Below are 22,829 nucleotides of genomic sequence, written 5' to 3' on the forward strand. Positions count from 1 at the left end.
CCGCTTGCAGAGCCGGTTGGGCGGTGGCTGCAGGATTGGACCTCTGCGCCCGCGTGGCCGGCCAAGATTCACTTGTCTGGGGCAAACTGTCACCTCTAATATAACTTACTACTTCCTGGCAGGTCTCCTTTCAGCGGAATTTTGCTAGAAGTTCCTCAGTAGGTAGAATGTAGCTGTTTTAATGGGTGTTTCTGATCCGGTTAATGTGGAGATACTGAAAGTGCTGCTTCCTTGCCGGCCGCCATGTTGGATCCCCAGTAGTTGTAGTCAGGCCAAATACTCAGAAATTCTAGAAGACGTTAAGGGTTGGAACTTTCCTGATTTGCCTCTCACATTAGGGACATTTGCAGAATGAACCAGAGATAACAACTTTATCTGGTTGCACGGGCACCAACCGGCAGTGAAGTGAGTTGAAATTCTTTCTGAAAATCACTAAGGACCATGCACGACCAGGAAACCTGCCTCCCTGAGCACAGCAAGCAGTGATGCTGACCGGAAAAGTTATAGTTAATGCTACTTTGTGTATAGCGTATAAGGCAGAAAAAGTTATAATGATAGTTTTAGGATCTGGTAGTGTACATTTTAGGAAATTCATTTTGAAAAGTTTGAGAAGAAATTCTATCTAATATTTTGAAACTAATTTTTAATAGTCATTGTAAAATCTTTTTTTAAAATATTTTTTTTAGTTGTAGTTGGACACAATACCTTTATTTTATTTATTTATTTTTATGTGGTGCTGAGGATCGAACCTAGCGCCTTGCACGTGTGCTAGGCAAGCATTCTACCACTGAGCCACAACTCCAGCCCTGTAAAATCTTTATAATAATATTTAATTTGTATGAACACATAAATAAATATATCTCCACATGCCAAACACAATACTTGGCATACAGTATGCATTCAGTGAGTAACAGCTGAGTATCATCAGAAGTAGTCATTATTCACATGCTTTAACTAAACAGAGGAGTGGGGTCTGTTATTCAAACTTACCACAAACCCCTGCAGAGGTTTGGGGTTTTAATTTTGCTTATTCCTCTCTGCCACTCAAAGAATAACACATGATTATTTCCTCTGCTAGGCATGTGAGAGAATCTGGTTTGGGTACGTGACACCATTTGTGTACATTAGAGGTAAAAAGAAAGTTTGACTTTGACTTTAAAAAAGGTTTTGTGATACTGGGCACAAATGCAAGAAAATGTTGCAATTGGGCTGTTGTGTATAAATGAACCACAGAAGCTTCACTTGCCTGTAGTTTCTTCCTATGCAGTTACAGAAACAAATTCCACTGCTTAAAGCAAGTTTGTGTGATTCATACCCTACCAGAATTTGATTATTTTAGTGTTCCTACTACAGAACCAAATCTCAGTTTTAGGAATAATAGAAAATGAAAAAATACTGAAATTTGGGATTATAAAACTAGTTTTGCTAGGTGTGGTGGTGCAAACCTATAATCCCAGAAATGGGATGCTGAGGCAGGAAGATGGCAAATTCAAGACAAGCCTCAACAACGTAGCGAGACCCTGTCACAAAACAAAAATAAAAAAGGACTGGGGGTGTAGCTCAGTGATAAGAGTGCCCTTGAGTTCACTATCCAATCTCTCTCTCTCTCTCTCTCTCTCTCACACACACACACACACACACACACACACACACACAAATAAATAAATAAAATAAAAAATAAAGAAAGAAGCAGCCATTTTCAAGTCTTTTCTGCTCCTTTATAATGACCTTTGCCAATTGCTCATTCTCTCTCAGTTCTCATTCTCTCTGTTAAATGGGATACTACTTACCACACAGGGTTTTGGTACAAATTAAATGAAATACTGTATGATAAAAGCATTTTTAAAATCTGAAGTACTATGCTAAGAACTGTGAATAGTAATTATAATTTTGGGTATTATATTTCTATTCTATTTTATAATTTATATTATTTTACAAGTAATTTGTTATTATAATAAAAATATGTCACTTGTGTAGGTTTTAATCTTCTGGCAGCTTCCAATCCAGAATTTTGTTGCTGAGATTAACAAGTTTACTCTTATAATCAAGAAGAGCATATTTATATGATTTTCCTTTCTCTTCAATCTGAATGGTCACTGGCCATGTAATGTGGGAAACTAAATGGTGCCTGAACTGCTCATGGTTTTTCATCTTGGAGTATCATCCAGAAAGTACAAAGAGTAACATGCAGAAATGTTTTTCTTCATATCACAGCCAAGGATCCAAATGTCACATGTTGTTTTAGTATTTTGAAGGCTGTGCTATCATAAATGGTGGTGGAAGCAAATGGATTTTCATGTCAAGTTACTTAAGGTAAAAATAAGTAATGACTGTTTTCGAGACAGAGAAGAATTCTTCCAGCCTGGGCTTGGGCGAGTACGGCACCAGGTTTTTGGGCCTGGTGCTTGGATGTTAGCCTCAGTGGAGCATGAGGATCTCACAAGCCAGCATGAGGCAGCATGTGTACAGTTGCCTGTAAGCATGGCCATACACAGGCCATTAGACTTAATAATGTGCAACCTTACAGCAAAATTTTCAAAATACATTAAGCATATGGTTTGACAACAAAGGACCAAGATCTTTAAAAAAGAACAAGTTAAACTATTTTTAAAGCCTCCAAATAAGCTATCAAGTATTCTAAAGTATATATTCAAATATTTTCTAAACCCCCTCAAGAAAAAACAGGCTTTACCAAATGCTTTCCTGTCAATAACTCAAAAAAAGAAAAAAAAACTGTTGATACTTCTGTGTTGTGTTAAAAAAGAAAAACCCTAATCTTTCTTTAAAAAAATTTTTTTTGAAAAGGCAAAGTGTAATTCCTAGAAATAGGCTAAATTCATGGGGTTGCAGCTGTAGCTCAGTGGTAGAGCGTTTGCCTAGCATGTTTGATCCTCAGCACCACATTAAAAAAAAATAAAATAAAGGTATTGTGTCCATCTACAACTAAAAAATAAATAAATAACTTTTTTTAAAAAAGAAAGAAATAGGCTAAATTCATTTTCAGTTTCAAGAATTCACTAGTTGGGCATGATTTGGAGAGATTTGCCTTTCTTCCTTCACATCTTACAGAAAAAGGGATTGCAAGAGTACCAGCTGTAACCCTTTTGAAATCATGGAAGAGCAGAGAGAAGAGGCCTTAGTCACCTTCTGGTTCAGAGACTGAGAATTTAATACTGCTACCACAGGCCTGGTGTTTGCTTCTGCTTATCAGTTTGGAACAATCATTATTATTTTGTCATAAGACTAGAAACTTGAACAGTATTTTAAAAAGTGACTCCCAGAAGATACTACCTACATTTTAATATAATGTGTATCAGATCTACATACATGAATAGAGAAAGAAACCAGCAGAAAAATGATATACAGCTATAATAAAACTTATTTCCCAGTCCAATTTGAAATAAAAGATATAAAGATCCAAACTACATTAATGCAAAGATCTGTTTGTTGCAAGTATACTTTTTGATTAAATTGGCATACATCAAGTACAATTAGAAAGGTTATTTATATCAAAGAAATACATAACTCTGCATCTTAATGGGGATGACAATTACAGTTGATGGTTGCTAATTAACACGACTTCTTTTGCTTGGGTGTTAGATATTTCCTTTATTCTTGATTGTTAGCAATGGACATACCTAATCCTGTAAGGCACAAAAGGGTTAATTATCAGTAACATCTGTGCTCATAACACATTAATTTGAGAAGCTAATGGTAACCTGCTCAGGTCTAATTACACATTGGAATTGATTTCACCAGTAGAACTGGTAAACTCTGACTTAGCCTCATGGCAGCAAAGGTATATATTCATTCAATTTTCTTTCAGAGCTGAGGCTCACCTACCCACCAGGTATTTGAAATGACAGGAAGAAAAGTCCTTCCCATCCTCTCTCCAGGTGGAGTGATCTATGTGGTGTTGCCTAACCAAGCAGAAGTGAATGGCACCGTTTAATTCAGTCCCACCACCCTCTTGTGCCAAGATGACCATGGTCCTTACTATCCTTGTCAGTTCAGGAGTATGCAGTTAGTGCTTGAAGCTGGATGTGAAACGGAGAGAAAGAAACATTGCAGCTCTTAGCATGGAAGACTGTAATGCCCTCTTTGCTTGTGCTGTAAATTACATATTTATTTTGTTAGCATGAGATAGATGAATATTTCTACATACAAAGGTGCCCAGCTAAAATCAGGATAAGTGATATTAATGTCCTATGGTCAGTATTATTGAACCTCGAAAGCAATAAACTTTATGAGTCGATAAATATTACATTTGCAACATAGTTAACATTCCTTTACTGTCTCTAGCACTTATTACACATTGTAACCACAAGTCTACAATACATTATTCATATTTGGGGTGTCACCAAGTGATGGATTGCTGTAGGAGAGGCTGTCCTTTAAATAAATCAACAAATAAAAATGCAAATGCTAACATTTTCAGCCACAACTTTTTCCATCTTGAATGGGGAATGAAAATTTCACATTATATTGACAGCCAGCAGAGAGAACAATTAACAGCCTACACTATGAATGAGAAAGATGACTCTGCCATGCCTTTTTTTTCCAGCTGTACAAGGAACGATATTGGACACTTCCAGGTGTTTTCAGAGAACAAAGGAAAACCTATTTCTCACCAGCATCTGAACTACCGCATCCTCTAGTGCAAATCTTAAACATTCTTGGAATTTTAGGGTGGATGGAAGGCTTTTCCTCAGGGTCTCCTCAGTTCCTTCAAAGGTTTGTTAGGAGGAAGAATCACAGGCATTCCTCTTGCATTAAACGTTTGCACATAACTGAAAAGTAGTCTATAAAAAAAGGCCTTTTGTACACTTTGCAATAAGAATGATTCAAATACTCCTGATTCTGGAGTCTGCAAAGCACCCACTAGGCCTTCCTGGTAACTGATTTTCATACTATTGAATCTTGTTTTCAACTTTGCACCTTGTATAATAGACCTATAATATGCCATTGTGCATGTCTAAGGATAAAATTTGGTGTGCTACACATTGTTTTATTTAGCCAAATGCTCATTATTTATACAACTTCTGAGAATCTATATTTAGCTGATCTGTAGCATCAAGGACTAAGAGATAAATAATCATTTTTAAAAGTCTATAAATGTGAGTCTTCACAGCAATTTTAACCTGGGTTTGTAAAACTCTATAAAGTTAATATGGTCCATTCAGAAAACATGTGCTGAGGATGTTTTACAAAACCCTTACGGTGAAACATTTTATTCCTCCTTTTCATGCTTCTCTTTAAATTGAAATACAATCACCAAAAATATATTAAAATGATGTTAAAAATCTCATTTTAATCTCTAACAGTAGTAAAACTGAGACTCAAAATGTAGATCATCACCCCTCTTTAATTCTAAATCTTCCAAAAGACCCCCTCAAAAGGAGAGCAAGATGGAAACTCTTCAAGCACAAGCTTCCAAGCACAGTGTTAAGTGGTCCAAAGAGGGAGTCCCAACAACATTCCAGAATCACAACTCCTTGTGGGTCTTTGTGGGTGGCCACCACAATGGGAAACTGTCATTGCCAGCTGTCACAAAAATATTTAAGATTACGAATCTGGAGTCTGAAATGCTGGCTCTGCATGTCCTTTTATTGGATATGTAAAATTAGACAAATCACTCAATCTCTCTTATTCTCAGTTTTCTAATTTTTAAAATGGGGATGATAATAGTACCATCTCAGAAGATTGTGAAGATTCAATTAGATAATACATTAAGGGTCTTGGCAAAGTGCTGGGCACATAGTTAAAATAGCAACTATTATAATTATCCTGTGTGTTAGAGTCATTTCTCAAAATTTCTTTATGATGCTATGCTTACTCTTCTGGCCCCAGAATTAAAGGCACAAAAATATGAACCATTTTGTTTTTAAGGATGCCTAGGTTTGGCTTTTGTGGAATAGTATTTCCATTGAATGTGTCTGGAACACAACCCTCTAGAGGAGAAAGAGTTAATGCTTCTCTCCCTTCACAAATAACCAAAAACCAAAATAATAAATTTTACAGTACACTTTTGAAATCATTGGCCTTGAGACCAATAATTTAAGCATTTTTACTTTGAAATTCCAATGGACTGTGAATTAACTACAAATTAAGTCTTAAACTTAATATTCATCTAATAAAATGTTAAGAACATAAGAACTCAAAACCAATCAGATCCCCAAGGAAACATAAGCCAAATCCTTCTGGTACTGATGTTTATATAGTGAGCTTTCAATGTAAATGGGAGTTGGATTATTAGATATGATAAATTTAAAATAATGTATTTCTTTCCCTGACCCTAGAAATGGCTGATCAAATGATAACCCTCCTAATAGTACAAGTAACAATGATATACTTTTAATTAATACAAAAGCCACTATAATTTTCAAAATTAATTCAGTTAGTTATAGTTCCAATGTATAACTAACCCATGATAAACTGGAAAGGATCTACTGCTAAGCAGATTTTCTGATGAAGGATAGGATTAATTTGGGTATCTTTAAAAATTCTTGCTAATTGCCATGATTAATTAAGAAAGTGCATGTACAGAGAAAAGAATTCCATGTGGCTTAATATGGCCAATTCCATATTCTTTAACATAAGGATTTCTCTATTGAGTAAGCGCCACTAAGAACTGTCAAGATTTTTCCAATCACTATTTAAAAAAACATCTAAGAAGATGCTCTCATATGGAGAATGTTAAGTCAAAGAATCCCTGAAACTTACCGGGAAGCATTGTGTTGGTATGATGATGGGGCTGTGGCTACAAGCTCCTTTTGGCTTCCTGTTTGTATAGGAGATGTGGAAGCATCTTTTCTAATTCCTATAATTGTCCCTGTATGAACAAAAAAGGAAATAACTGAACATTCAATAAAAAGAAATGAAAAGAAGTCCATTCTCAGTAATAGATCGGATATTATAGATATTTCCAAGTTTCAAAGACCAGGATATCCCCCTAATCCCCAAAATGGAACAATGCAGATAAAAAAACCTCAAGTTATTTTGTTTTTGTAAACATCAGAGATCCAAAATGCCATTTTTTGCTTGTTATTCTTTCCACATTTTTTAATTGATGCATTTTTAAAAACTATACAACTTCTGTAATAATAGATTAACTAGAGGTTTTGTTATTACACCTGATTGCCTATCATATTCCTACAGATTTGGGTTTACTGTGAAAATGTCCAAGAAGGTAGGTTGTTTTTATATTGTGCTCTTCGACTATCATAAGAAAGAATCTTTTTTCTCTTTGCCAGATCAGAAAATTCCAATACTCTGTACCTCCTAATGCTCCAACTTATAATAATCCTCTTCAGAAGCTTTCAAGGTAAACATAAATCTTGGAAGTCTTTTTAAAGAACTCCAAATTGGGCTACAACATGTTCTAATTAAAAGAGATGTTCAATTAACTATTCACTCTGGGCCTCAGGCAGATTCCTAAGCAACAGTTTACCTTCCCAAAATACTGGCTGATTTGGTTCCTGTTTCTTTCTACCAAACAATGTTCAGTTGATAATTACTTTTCTCTTTTGGAGTGCTAAATGAAAAGATGATATTAACAGAAAGATTTTTTTGTTTTTATTTTATTTTCTATTTATTATTTTCCAAAAACCACAAAATATCTCTGTCTTTATCCTGGAAGACTACAAGAATCCCATTCACAATTTTCTTCTGGTTCCTGGGAAACTTTCCCAGAATGCATTAAGAAGTTATTTGGATAGAACTGGAGAACATCATGCTAAGTAAAATAAGTCAGTCCCCAAAATCCAAAAGCTGAATGTTCTCTCTGATATGCAGATGTTAAACACAATAAGGGAGGGTGGGGAGGTGAAAAACCGAAGTTCATTGGATTAGACAAAGAGGAATGAAGGGAAGAGGGGGGGAAGGAATAGAAAGGACAGTAGAATTAATTTGAAATAATTTTCCTATCCTTATATATGAATACATGACCAGGAAAACTCCACATCATGTACAACCACCAGAAGAGGATTCTAATTAGAAATAGTTATACTCTGCGTATGCTAAAATGTGCTCTACTGTCATGTAAAAGAACAAATTTAAAACAAATAAGTTATTTGGGAAGATCCCCTCATTCTTTGAGGAAAGAGTGAGTAACGAAGATGGTTTGGGAGTGTTGGGAATTCAAGACCTTAAATGCCAAAAGCAGAGTATACTAACTATAAGAAAGGCAATAGTTTAGGTGTGACCAGAGAAAATCAGGCCTGGAGCAGGCCAAAGTCTTACATTAGTAGAGATTATCATAAATGATGATTATTATCCTTGGTATTCAAAAGTCATATACTTACAACCAAATATTCTCTATTATGGGGATGTAAAAGACCATCTGTCTAAATGTATAATTCAGTCCTCTTTGCATACACAAACCTCAGGATCCTTCACCCAATCCAGCACCTATTCATATTAGACATAATGTACACTAGTCCATAGAGTGCGTTCAGTCAGTAAATATCTACTGAGTACCTATGATAGGCAAGGACAAGTGCCAGGATTAAGCTCAGGCTTTGTTTATGTGGAGGGGAAAGAAGGTGTGAGACTAAGGAAATGAGACAAACATAGATAACCTATGGTAGTATAGGGTAGTAAGAATAGCTAAATCAGAGTGCGTGGAGGATGAACCAGACATATACTATTCTAACACACTCTCTCTCTCTCTCCCCCCCCTTCCATCCATCCATCTATCTGTCTGTCCACCCATCTTTTCAACAGATTCATTGGGGTATAATTTGAATACCATAAAATTTACCAATTTTAATTGAATAGTTTGATATAGTAAATTTATATATCTGTAAAAGCAGAGCCATAAGTCAGTTTTAAAATTTTCTTTTCAAGATACTTACTTAATTTTACAGTAGTTTTGGAATATTTTCTCCTTCAAAAAAGCTCCATATACCCATTTGCTGTCGATACTTAGTCTCTGCCTGGGTCTGTTCTTACCTCCTCCAGCTCTCTCTATAGTTTTATATTTTCTATGAATCCTTTGCATCTGCATAAGAATTCTGCTATTTTATATATTATAATATTTTCATATCAAACTTACAGAAAAGGAAAAATAAAAGAGGATTTACGTGACTTGCCCAAGGTTACAAAGCTATTAAGTGATGGAGTTGGAATCTATAACCAGGCAATCTGGTTGGAGAGTTCTCACCATTACACTATGCTGCTATAAAAATTATATGAAAAGTTTCAGGAATTAAGAAGTGGAAGAGATCAAATCTATAGGATTAGGGAAGTTTTGATGCAGAAGGTAGAATCTTAATGGGAAGGAATAAGGAGCATGGAATTTGAAGCAGAGAGACTTATATTAGCAAAAGTAATAAATTAAAAACCTCAAAGCTGAATATTTAATCAATTCAGGAAGTATTTATTAAACATCACTATGTCCTTATATCTTGCTAATGATTTTAAATGTATTATCATTAATCCTTGTAACAGTCTTTAAATTATATTATTGTCCTCATCTTACAGACAAGAAAATAGAAACTGCAAAGGTCAAACAGCATGTCCAACACACACAGCTTGTAAAGATAAAGCTGAATTTTAAATGCAATCAGGTCTGTTTGGCTCTCTATCACAGATTTCTAACTATTAGGTTAGATGGACTCAAAAATAAAACAAAATAGTAACAACAAGAAAAACATCCAAACTGGTCTCTGGATAGAATAGTCTTGCAGAAGATTTTAGAACAGAGTACAACAGACAGTACGAGGCAGATGAAGAAGTTCACGACTCCCACCATCTGGGCAGAATCCTGGGTGATACAGGAGAAATTAAGACAGGCAAATAATAGTGAAAACAACTGAAGGATTTGTGGTAAGAGGAAATAAGAAATGTCTGTTAGTGATAGAATCTAAATATCTCCACTACCACAGAAGATGTGAACATTAATGTCTTACCTTTTTCTGTTCTGATATTTCATTGATATTTCAAAAATTGGTTGAGACAACTGACATTGATGGGGACAATCTAAGAAGAAAATTTGAATGAGAGGCTAGGGACTTTTACAATATATGGATATATTTCAGGAGTGTGTGAATACCTCATAACTGTAGGTACACCAATCTGTATATATGTGTTCATTCATTTTTTTCTGTGGAAAGGGACCATAGCTGTCATCAAATTCTGAAAGCATATGAAACTTCCAAAAGGTTGAGGATGTTTACTGTTAGTTATAGGTCAAGTGTAACTATTTCTTATTCTTAAATTTCTAAGCTCTATTTTTTAATAAGTATATCACAAATTACCTATGTGCATATTCATGGAACTATATATTCACACATGTGCATACATACAAGGACAATACAAACTTTTTAAAAACAAAAGTACTGGAAGAATATTATCCATTAGGCTAATCAAATCATGTATAAATACATATATAACAAATACATGAGACTACATTAGTACTCATGTAAATAAATATGAACAATTTTTTTTTGCATACACAGGTGCACTTGGACACAATGGTTCATGTCCTATTTTTATGTAGCTGAGTCTGTTTGCTCCTCCATCAATCAACATCACACGATAAGACAAATTTTTTTTTTTGAGGCTCAATGATTAGAAATCTCTTGTTTCTGGTTTCTTTGTTTTATTCTGCATCCTAAAAACAGCTAAGCCACATTACATATTCAGTTTAGTTTAAAGCATAAATTATAAAGAAAATGCCAGAGTAAACCCTCCCCAGATCAGGAACACTGGTCACACCTCCTCTTGTCTCCAGGAGTCAGCCACTGTTCTCATAATTATTCCCATTTATCCTTTTATAGTTTTAACACTATTGATTTGGCAAAAAACATGGATTAGTTTTGCTACTTTTGGACTTTATAAAAACAGAAATATTTTAAACATTATTTTGAGAGTTCTTTTGCTTAATATTGTCTGAAATGTTTATCTATGTTGATGGTTTATGTAGCTGGAGCTTTTTTCTTTGCTATATACTACTCCATTGTATGTACTGCTGACTTTCTAAACATTTATGCTGCTATTGATGGATGTTTTAAGTAATTCTGGTTTGTGACTATTATGAAGAATGTTGCTGTGACAGAAGCTACCAGTTATCCACAAATATGCACTTTTTCCTTCATCCTGGGTACACAGCTAGATTATATTTCCCAGTCCTCTTTGTCATTGTGTATGGTCAGGTAGAAAACCAGTGGATGTTATATGTGCCACTTTGGGGGCTGTCCTATAAAAACCTTCCATGTGTACACTTTCATACTGTTCTCCCTCCTTGCTCATCTACTATATAGCAGGGTCAACAAATATTTTCCCCATAAAGGGTCAGATAGTAAATACATTAGAATTTGTAGGCCATATGGCCATTGTCACAACTATTGAATTCTGCTATTGTAGCACAAAAGCAGCTACAGACAATACATAAACAAATGGGCACAGCTGTGTTCCAATAAAACTTTACAACAATAGTTAGCAGGCCAGATTTGGCTCATGGTCCAGTTGGCTAACCCCTGTGTTACAGCAATGCCCAAGGTGATCTTGGAAGGCACCAGAAGTGGCTGAGCCATCATTCTTTGAGGTGCTATCAGTCTGCCCCCAAGCTGGAACTGTTAGAAGAGAAGGAAATTTTTGTTCTTTAAGAACTGATTTTTTTTTTGTCCACTTGTTACCATAGCTTAGATTGCCCTAAGTGAATATAGCTGCTATGAATATATCTGTAGGCAAATCATTTTGTGTATAAGATTCTATTATAAAAACCTGGGAATAAAATTACTGGATGTAAGATATTTATTTTTTATCTTTAATAAGCAGTGCCAAATTTGTTTTCCAAATGAGTTATTTGAATTTATACACTGAATAGCAGCCAGCCATTGCTGGTATTTCTGCTCAATTTATTCTATTGATCTATAATTCTCTCTTTATGCTAGTACCACATTATTTTGATGTTAGTAGGTTTATAATAAGTTTTGAAGTCAGAAAGTGTGAGTCCTGTAACTTTCTCTTTCAAGATTGTGTTGGTTATTCAGAGACCCTTGCAGTTTTGTATGGATTTTAGGATCAGGTTTCCCTTTTCTACAAAAAATATTGCTAGTGTTTTGATAGGAATTGAATCTGTAGGTTGCTTTGTGGAGTACTGCCATCTTAACAACAGGGAGCCTTCAAATTCAAGAATACGGAATTTCTTTCCTTTTAATTAGGTCTTTAATTTCTTTCAGCAATGTCTGTACTTTTCAGTGTGTGAACCTTGCATCCTTGCTTAAATTTATTTCCTAGATATTTTACTGTTTTGATGCTATTATAAAAAAAATGGTTTCCTTCAGTTTATTTTCAGATTGTTCATTATTAATATATGGAAATACAATGTTTTTTTGTTGTGTTTGTGTGTGCATGTGTGTTGAATTCTATCCAGAAAACTTGATGAATTCATTTATTAGTGCTCACAGTTTTTTTTTGTGCATTTGCTAGGATTTTCTATATTCTTACATATAATCATGTGAGATAGTTTAACTTCTTTCTTTCCGGTTTGGATGTGTTTTATTTCTTTTTCTTGTCTTTTGCTTTGGCTAGAACTTCCAGTACATGTTGAATAGAAGAGGCAAAAGTGAGAACACTTGTCCTATTCCTAAACTTAGGGGGGGAATTTCAGTCTTTCACAATTGAGTATGATCTAGCTATAGGTTTTATATATAGGCTGCTTGTCATGTTGAGGAAAGTCTCTTGTATTCTTGCTTTACTCATCATTTTTTTCCACGAAATAATGTTATATTTTGTTAAATGCTTTTTCTATGTCAATTGAGGTGATTGTGTGGTATTCCCTTTTCTCCAGTAATCAATTACACTGCTTCTGAATGTTGAACCACCTTTGAATTCTTTAGCTAAATCTCTCGTGGTCATGATGCATAATCCTTTTAACTCGCTGCTGCATTAAGCTTGCTTCTATTTTCTTGAGAATATTTTCACCCATATTTATAAGTGATACTGGTCTATAGTTACCTTGTTGAATATTTGCTTGGCCTTGGTATCAGTGCCTCTTAAATAAATTAAGATTTATTCTTTCTTCTGTTTTATGCAAGAGTCTAGGAAAATTTTTGTGTTAATTCTTTTTTACAGAATTCACTAGTGAATCTATCTGGTCCTGGGCTTGTCTTTTGTTGAAGGGTTTTTGATTACTGATTAATTCTTCTCTATTGTTATAGGCCTATTCAGATTTTATATTTACTGTGGAGTCAGTTTGGGTATGTTGTGTATTTCATTGAATCTATCTAGCTTTTGGGGGTTTGGTGCATTTCCTGTTTGCCTCAATATTGTTATATTACTCCAGGTGACAGCAGTGTGCTCATCTGGCTTTTTTTCTTTTTTAAAAAAATTAATTAATTTATTTTTTATTCTAATTTGTTACATGTGACAGCAGAATGCATTATAATTCATATTACACATATAGAACACAATTTTTCATATCTTTGATTGTACACAAACTATAGTCACACCATTCGTGTCTTTATACAAAGAATATTCTATAGGTAGATGCTTCTCTACCCTGAGAAAGTGCTGAGTTAGGTAAAACAAAAGCAGCCCTGTGGGAAATCCACAAGTAGTCAAAACAGACCCCTAATTCCTTGAGAACAGGGTTAGCTCTGCTTACTCTGAGACTAGGTACTCTCACCTGGACCTTGGGCCACCATCTTCAAGACTGCTGCCATACTGGGGCAGAGGCCAGGGCAAAGCTAAGTTAAAACCCCACAAAGTTCTACTAACATCCTTCAGTGGCCTTTCTCCTGGTTTAACGTGTTTGGTTTCTATAAAAGTTTTACTATCTTCTGATGAACTGATTCTCAGAGGTTCTGGCAAGTTCTTCATTGTTTCTGGGGAGGAATGAGCAACTGGAGTTACAACTCCACTATTTTCACTGACGTGCTCTTGACTCATTTCTGACACTAGCATAACTCTGATAGGAAAATATTGACAAGGTCATTACAAAAAAAGAAAAAAAAAGACATTACACCCCAGCAGCTCAGTGGCTTCCAGTCAGTGTAATCATTAAATTAGGAAAAGGAAACAATAAAAAAAAGATCATCTCCAGTAGCACAAAAAAAAAAAAAAAAAGATTTGATGAAGTTCAACACCCATTTATGACAGATTCAGCAAACCAGGAGGGAACTTTCTCAACCTGATAAAAGGCATTTATGAACAACCTATAGCAAAAATCATACTTAACTGGTGAAAGATTGCCCTCGCTATGAGATCAAGAGCAAGGCACAGAAGTCTACTTTTACCATTTTACTCTACATTGTAATGAAACCCCAGGCAATCTAATTAGATGAGAAAGAGAAATAAAAGGCATAAATATTGGAAAGAAAATAGTTGTTTTGAACTGAATTATGATCCTGCCGCCTCCTGACACCAGTTCATGTTAAGTCCTAACATCCAGTCCTCCTTAGAATATAGTTATATTTGTATGTAGGGACTTCAAAGAGGTAATTAGGTAAATGAAGTCTTATGGGTGGGCCCTAACCAAGCATGACTGGTGAACTGGTGTCCTTACAGGAAGAGGGAGAAATACCAGGAACATATACACGAAGAAAAGGCCACGTGAGGTCACAGTAAAATGACAGCTATCTGCAACCAAGGAGAGAGGCATGGGGCAGGGGACACATTGACCAGTAAGGAGCATGAGGGAACTTTAAGTGATAATGGAAGAGCACTACATTTTAATTGTTGGTTACATGGTTGTAAACAATTGCCAGATTTATCAGATTGTACATCTAAGGCCAGTGCAATTTTATTGTACATAAATTAAGCCTAAATTAGAGTAAAAGGAAATGGAAAAAAAAATCCCCACAGTTTTCTTGACTCCTAAGGCAGTGCTGTCCTTAAGATTCCACTCTACTGCTTTTTTTTTTTTTTTGACATTAGCAATCAATCACCATAAGGACTTTGAAGGGATAAGCATATATTTTGCTTAAATCACTAAATCACTGCAGACACTGAGGTCAAAAGGTCTAACTGATTAGGTCCTTATTTGGGGAAAATGGAACAAGGGCATAGAAAGAAAAATCAATATATGTAATGTTATGTTAATTCATTCAACAAATATATAATGAGCACCTACCATGTGTGAAGCAATGTTCTAGGCGATAGGGGGAAACAATAGTAAATATATGGGGTTTATTTTCTATTGAGAGAAGATATAAAACATATATAACATGTAGGTAAGTTATATAGTATTTTCAGATATTCTTTCCATTGTAGAGGATGAGAAATATAGATGCTCTGGTTTAAGTGACAATTAACTTCAGTATAGCAACTTCAACTCTTAAAGATAGCCTGTTACATTTGAAATTCTTTTTTTTTTCAGTGAACTGAGCAGAATAATGTATTCTACACGTCTGGGTTTATTCATAGCCTTCAAGCATACTTGTCTTCTGTGTGCTGCTGATAAAGGCATCAATATTTAGCATATCTTTTATCTCACACCTCTGGGAATCAAAAGTATTATCTTTTGGTACTTTTTCTTATGATTAAATATATAATAAAAACAATGGTGGCAATAAAAAGGGAAATATAAATGAATGCTTCTTACAGGCAAGATGGACATGGTTTCTGTTTTTTGGATACCCCAACTTTCTTATTTCTTTTATCAAGTCACCTGTATAAATCCATCACGGGCCATGAAAAGCACTCACTCATTGCAAGCACAAGCTCATTTAGAAGAACCACTAAGAGATTCTGAGATTAGTCCTCATTTTGGTCAAGTCTACAATAATTCTCTTCCAGTAAAAATAAAAATGTGTTTTGGAGCCACACAGTGGACCTTAACCAGTGACAGTACTGTATAAAATTATATAATTTAAAAAACCCCAAAGACAAAATGAAGGCCATAGTCAATACCAGCAGCTAAATCCAAATTACTCTAGGATCAGTTTCTCTTAAAGTTTTAGGGGACTTTAGAGATCCATGAAAGAAAAGCAAACAGAAGGATGGCTCTAAATGTACAAGGGGGCTCTTGGCGAAGCTTTACAGCAAAGGACAGTGCCAAGAACATTCCAAGTATTGACAAATGAAAAAGTTTATATTTTCAGTGTAATTCTAATAATACTTTACATATTTTTGTGTCACAAGGTTGTTTCAAGAGTCTAGTTTCTCATATGTGTTTTGCATATAAAGTTGGCAGAAGGGTGAGGAGGACTGGAGAGGTAAAGGAGTAAGAGACTGGTAATAAAGATTAATGGTCCTGCAGTAAATGTCCTATGCTGTATTTAGTGATGAAAGGGCAATAACAAAAGAAACAAAGGATATCAAACAGAAGAACTGTATATTAAAAAATTCAGATACAATAAAGAGGGGAAAGCAATTAAGGAGGTGCCCAACCAAGCAGTGTAACTTAGGCAATTAGTGCTAGGTCACTGGACTTATGATAAACAAGGCATCCAAACCCGCTGTAATACTCCTTGGAAAGTTGCGCTTCCCATTTGGTTGGGTGCCACAGCAAATGCCAACACAATAACTTTGCCCTTACCATCCTCTGCATATACCTGCTCTGCAATGGGCAGAATAGCTCAAGGGGTCAGTGTTAGCTCCTTTAATTAAATCATACTTTACAAAATCATACTTTCGCTAATTAAAGGATGGAAAAATATATGACAGTCTTTTGCATGACTAGAAAACAGTTAATAGTTTCTGTGAATACTTTAAAATAAGAACTCTTTTCAAAAGATGAAAAAGTTTTCTATGTCTTTTTTTCCACTGCCATACTACAACTTCCCTTCCATCAAAAAAAAAAAAAAAAGAAAAAGAAAAGAAAATACAAACCTATGGAAAAAATAAAACCGTGAGTGAATGAGTGAAAACTGTTCCTGAAAACTTTGCAGAATTGTAACAGCTTTCTCTTTGTTAAATTGATTGGTATAGCAACATTATAAAATGCCTATTAGGATTCATTGTACACAACAGAAAGTGCTGAAATGTCAGCAGACTATACAGCAAAAAGTAATGGGTTCTGAACTTCTGTTAGTCAAAAATGATTTTGTTTCAAATTAGAAATTGATTTTTTTTGGACACAAGCCCTTTCCAGGCTTCCGTCTTCTGTAGCTGGGCCCAGGACAGATTAACCTCCACCACACAAGGGCCGGCCTGATGATACCTTTCTCAAAGTGCCTTTTCAATTGCTGCTTTCTAATGTTGCTGTGGTCTTAACCAATAACACAAGTTATTTGTCCTTTTGCTATTACACTATATTTTTCTCACTTTGCCATTTTATTTTAGTGCTGACACACAACATGAATTTGTTGACAAGTTGACAGAAGACTATGTTAAGCCTCGTGGTGTAACCACCAGACCAATTCTGACTAGTTCTCCACTGACCAAAGTGCAATGGCTAAGAATAGAGAAAGCTGAAGTAAGAGTTTTCCATCTCTGAAAGATTAATGCAAGAGAAAATAAAGAAGATTCTATCTCATGTAGTAAGTCTGCTCAGTTTTGGTAGCAAAGTCTAAAAAGAAGCTTCTGCATTTTTCAAAAGAAATGGAAGTCTTGCAGAGCATTTGCTTTATGTCAAACAAAATGTACTTTTTTTTTTTTTTCAAATGGTGGATAGTTTTCCTTTTGAAGTTTAGATTAATTAGTATCTGTCAATTACCTGGGAGGGGATTAAACAATCTGTAGGTTAATCATAGTCAAAAAAACAAACAAAAATTGACAAAGCAGGCAGCGGGTGAGAAAAGGTAGGGAGAGGTACACATGCAAGGTCCTCTCAGGAAGCACGGTGATTCTCAAATAAATAAATATGAGAGTGGCTAGAGACATTATGAAAAACTGACTGCTCAACCCTAGAGGTAGAAAAGTGTTGCCTGGTGAAAAAAGGGAGTATATAAGAAGGAAATCAGGGTTAGCAGTTTTGAGTAGAAAAAGAGATGTATTAAAAAGGTGTGAACAGAAAGGGGTTTGGAGACCACTTGGCTCTTTGTTTCTTGTGCATCTTTTCTGTACAGTGAGGTTCATTCACTTTCTAAGTTCTTCCTTTAAGGCTGTCAGGATAGATTAAGCCAAGAGCTACTCTAGGAAAAACTGGGAAACACAATTAAATTCCCTTCACTTAACATTTCACATTTATTTATAACTGATTTGTTTTAAAAATCTACACATAAAGCATGTGGTAGTGCATGTCTGTAATCCCAGCAACTTGGGAGGCTGAGGCAGGAGGATCACAAGTTGGAGGCCAGCCTCAGGGAGGCTTGAAGCAACTTAGTGAGACCTTGTCTCAAGATAAAAAATCAAAAGAACTGGGATGTAGCTCTGTGGTAAAAGTGCCCCCGGGTTTAATCGTCAGTACCAAAACCCCCAAACCAAAAACAAACAAAACAACAACGGCAACTAGAAAATCTACCACATATAAAATAGGAAGCATTACTAGCATTTGAAAGACTGCTAGGCAATATCTGAATTTAGACTATGAAGTTCTGTTTTAGCCACCAAGTGGAGCTGCTGATGACTTCCCTACCTTTTTTGTTTCCAGAAAACTGAAGACTAACTGTTGTTAGGGTTTTCTATGACAGGAAAGATTTGTGTACAATTTGTCCTCTTTACTAACTTTAAACATCATTTTTATGATCATACTAGATGCTTAATTCTTACAGTTTATGCTTAAAAAATGAAAGTATGAGAAACTAGACAGTGTTTCTATACAAGTATTTTAAGAGAAATACAGATGAAGTTCACTAATCTAGTAGCTGTACCACTATGGCCCATAGGCGCATGTCAGTTTGTAACATTAACTCTTGCTCAGCGTTTTAGGAAATCATTTGGTGTTCACTGGTTAGCAGCCACCAGCAACCACCCTGCCCCAGCAGCTTCTCATTTTGCTACTACAGATGTAAACTTACCTCTTTGGGGTCTACATGTATCTTTTTTTGGACTTGTCCACTCGGCATCATCTTCTACATGCGACTGAAACCCAACTGTCTTCTTCTCCCTCCTGTTCTCTCCACTGCTTGGGGAACGGTGGTACTTTTTAAAGGACAATGAGGTTCCAGGCAGCCATCCATCACATTTTGACTTTAACAAACTGAAACAGCAAACATGAATGAACTGTAGAGAGCACAGAAGGGGATACAGATCACACAAGGATATTCAAATCCAGCATGAGTCGAAATGCAATTCATGGAAATAAGAATTTGCTTTTTCTTCTTATTATTTTTATTGACCTTTAATTTGAATAATTTCCTAAAGGTCTATTTTGTGTCCTGCCATAATAATTTTAGAGAGAAATGGTCTTTATCCTCAAAATGTTTACGTATGGAGTTGGAGAAATGAGACTCAGACCCATGAAGCTGCTAATAAAGAGTATGATTAAGAATTGTAATGAAAAAAAAAAATAAGAGCTCATGAATAATGGCATAATTTGGTGTGAACATACTTTATATACATAGTCACAAAAATTGTGCTATGAATGGATAATTATGATTGTAATGCATTCCACTATTGTCATGTATGTAAGAAATAAAAATAAATAAATAAATAAAGTTAGCAAAAAAAAAAAGAGTATGACTAAGGACTGGAATATTTATAGGATAAAAGGTATGGTAAAACAAGACTCGTGTATCTAAAATGTTTCCTAAGTACTAAAATATGATCATTAAAGATTAAAATATTACCAGTGTGCCTCAATATTTATTATGGACCCAGGGTATGTAAGGAGTAGTGCAATAGTGCTCGCAGAACACCTGGGTCTATCCTTCTGTTAGGGATTAGACAGATGAGGATGGTGGGAACACAAAGTTAAAAGAATAATTCTATAAAATAGGCCCACTGTGCTGACCCCCACATGCTTTTTTTTTTTTCAAGAAGCAATTTACTTGCAGCCCTGCCTGGCCTCAGTGGATAGGATATTCTACATTCCTCAGTAAACTACCTGTTAACTGCAGGAGAAATGCAGGCCCCAAGACAGTGTCCATGGGAGAAACTCAGGAGATTTTTGTGATTAGATCTTGAAACTCTGGGAGATAAGGATAGTTCTTCCTAATCATAAAATCTATAAGAATGTTTGGTTGAGAATCCAATTAGAACAGGTCAGTATGGGCCCAGGTGACCTACAGTTGCCATAACAGTGGGGGATATGAAAGTCTTATGTCAGCCTGCTGTCAGTCAAAAGTCAAGAGGTGGCCCTGGGGGGACTCTCTGGAAATGTCTCTGGGACCCCCAGTAAAACTGTAGTACAGGACAGGCACATTGTCCCTCTCCTCTCTTGAGAGGACCCATTTTTTCCTTTGAGAGGGTCCCTTTCCCTTTTGCTATTCGTTCAATAAACTCATTCCTGTTACTCTGAGTGACATGTCTGAAATCTTTCTGACTTGGTCACAAGGATTGGGAGTTGTAGGGGGGATCTTTGCATTGCTTCAGTTTCTCAGAAGGCCCCAGCACCATAACACTTCCATAATTTCATCATAAAGTTAACAAGTTGAATATAGAGTAAAAGGTATTTTAGTAAACATAACACATGCACTCTTTCTCCAGATTTACAGAACCCAGAAAACCAGTGATCTTCACATAACATCAGGTTTTTTCTCTCATTAATAAACTGTGTTCCCAACATTTCTTCTTAAAACATTTTATTTTTTAGGAATAAAAATTTTAGGAATATTCTGATGTGTTAGCCCTCACTATTCCACTAGCCTGTTCCTTCTAATTGAAGTTCACCACAGACTCATGACATTTCGATTTATCTTCCTCATGCCTGTAACAATGTGAAAATTAAAGTTAAGAAAAAGAAGACTGAGAGACACATAGAGGCAGCTACTCAAAAAGTAAGTCTAAGTAATAAGATGCTTAAACTGCCTAGAAAAGAGGTAATCTCTAGTCAAGAATAAGAACTGGGAGGACTGTCAGAAGGTTCAATGCACCTCTGTATGAAAATGTCACACCAAATATGAAGGATTATTGAGCTCAGGACAATTAAAAGAAAAAAAATACAGAAAAGCTCTCTGGCCTCCATTTACCTAAAACAGGCCTTAGATTGATAAAGACAAATGATACCCCACTTCTCTACCCAAGGGAGATTAAAGATTGACCACCAAAGACAGCTTTAGCCATTATCACTTAAAGATGACACACCAGGAATCTATATTAACAAGCTTTAATGACTAATCTTTATTTACCTTCTGCCAATTTGTGGACCTTAAGAGACTGAAAGTCCTTTTCCTTTGTCTTGTCATTTCTCTAATTACTGATTTTTGAATTTTAAACCACCCCTTAGAACAACTGATTCTCAGGGTGTATCCTTTGCATATATGAAATATGCATGCCAAATATTTATATATGTTTGTTTTTCTCTTGTCAGTCTGTTTGTTATAGTGGCCAGTTTCAACTACGAACCTTATGGCACTTGAAGAAAAAATTATTCTTATCCTACAAAACTACCCTCAGCCATCCTGGATTAGGCTAACCTTGTGTGAGAAAGCCCTCCTTACACCTCTCAGTAATAGGACCTCATGCAGGGCCAACCTCCACATTCCACTCCTCCTCATTCCACTTATATGCCAACATCTAACACCAGTATAGCCCCAAGGAGGGAAGCCCCCTCCATCCTACAAATGCTCTGATATTTTATGCTAAGTTGCTCTATTCTGCAGATGCCCTCTGAATTGCTTGGCATCAAAAACAACCAAAAAATAGCTGAGCATACGAGTGTGGGTGTCTGTTTCTGGACTCTCTTTCATTTATCTATTCATCTATGTTAATGTAAGTATTAATCCTGTATTGATTCTATAACTTTACATGCCTGAAACTAGTTAGCCTAAACTCTTCAATGTATTCTTCTAGAGTAGCAAGGTTTCTTTTTCCTCCAGTTCAAGTGGTTCTAAATCCTGTAGAACAGAATTTTGCCACACAGAGGGAATCTGGCAATTTCAGGAAAGGCTTTGGTCATAATTGAGGTTGCTACTGGTATCTAATGAATAGAGGCCAACGATTCTGCTAAACATGCTACAATGCACAGGACAGCCCTCTTCTCCACCACCAACAAAGGATTATCTGATCAAAAGTCAAGAGTACCAAGGTTGATAAATCCTGCTCCAGCCTTTCAGTGAGCTTGTATCATTATTTCTTCTTTGAATGGTAAGTAGGATTCTCAAGCAAAGCTTCCACAGGTCCGTGGTTTTACTTATGGGGAGGTTCTATTACAGGGACAACACCCTAACAGTTACTTTTGTTTCCATCCCTTTACCTAGCATTGTAATTCTAAAGAAAAGCCACACCTGAGTAAGATGTTAACTATTAAATCATCTTTCTCCAGATTTACAGAACCCAGAAAACCAGTGATCTTCACAAAACATCAGACCGTATAGCACCTCTCCTTATGTTTTTATTCTTGTGCATCAATTAACAACCACAACAATAACAACAACAACAAAATGTAAATTGTTGTGAGGTTTAACATGCAGAAAAGTAATATGTTTGAAGGATTACAGGGGGACTAGCCCCAGAAGGTCAAGTCTGATGCCATGTTCTAGAGAGAGGGGAAAAAAATAAAAAGGAGATACCTGTCCTCATGCCCTAGATGATGAAGATCGCATACGGAATGTAACTTTCCTGCCCACTGTCTCACTGGTAGGTGAAAGAAAGATAGGAGCAGCGGGAACATGACATTAAGGAGATAATTCTATAAACTGGACCTACCATGCTGACTCCCACATGTTTTCTTTTAAAAAGAAATTTATAGGCATCCCTGACTGACTTAAGTCAATAGGATATGCTATATTTCTCAGGAAACAACCTGTTGTCTGCGGGAGAAGTGCAGGCCACAAGGTTCCTCCTTTCCAGTAAGAACAACACAAGTTAACCTGAAGGGGGTCATAATTTTATGACCT

At 35.8% G+C, this 22,829-nt stretch overlaps 1 protein-coding gene across 7 annotated transcripts in view; it reads right to left on the reverse strand.

Annotated features, from left to right (window-relative positions):
* The window catches only part of Kiaa1328 (KIAA1328 ortholog), a 274,074-nt gene that overhangs the window by 39,237 nt on the left and 212,008 nt on the right, over positions 1 to 22,829 (reverse strand). For all 7 annotated transcript variants that reach the window (XM_048806311.1, XM_048806310.1, XM_048806312.1 and 4 more), the window contains 2 exons: positions 18,849 to 19,030; positions 6,724 to 6,832 (listed from right to left, as the gene is read on the reverse strand). In XM_048806311.1, coding sequence (XP_048662268.1) covers positions 6,724 to 6,832; positions 18,849 to 19,030 — 291 coding nt within the window. The remainder of the gene's footprint in view (positions 1 to 6,723; positions 6,833 to 18,848; positions 19,031 to 22,829) is intronic.

Source organism: Marmota marmota, unplaced genomic scaffold (genome assembly GCF_001458135.2).
Source record: "Marmota marmota marmota unplaced genomic scaffold, marMar, whole genome shotgun sequence".
NCBI classification, from domain to species: Eukaryota; Metazoa; Chordata; class Mammalia; order Rodentia; family Sciuridae; genus Marmota; species Marmota marmota.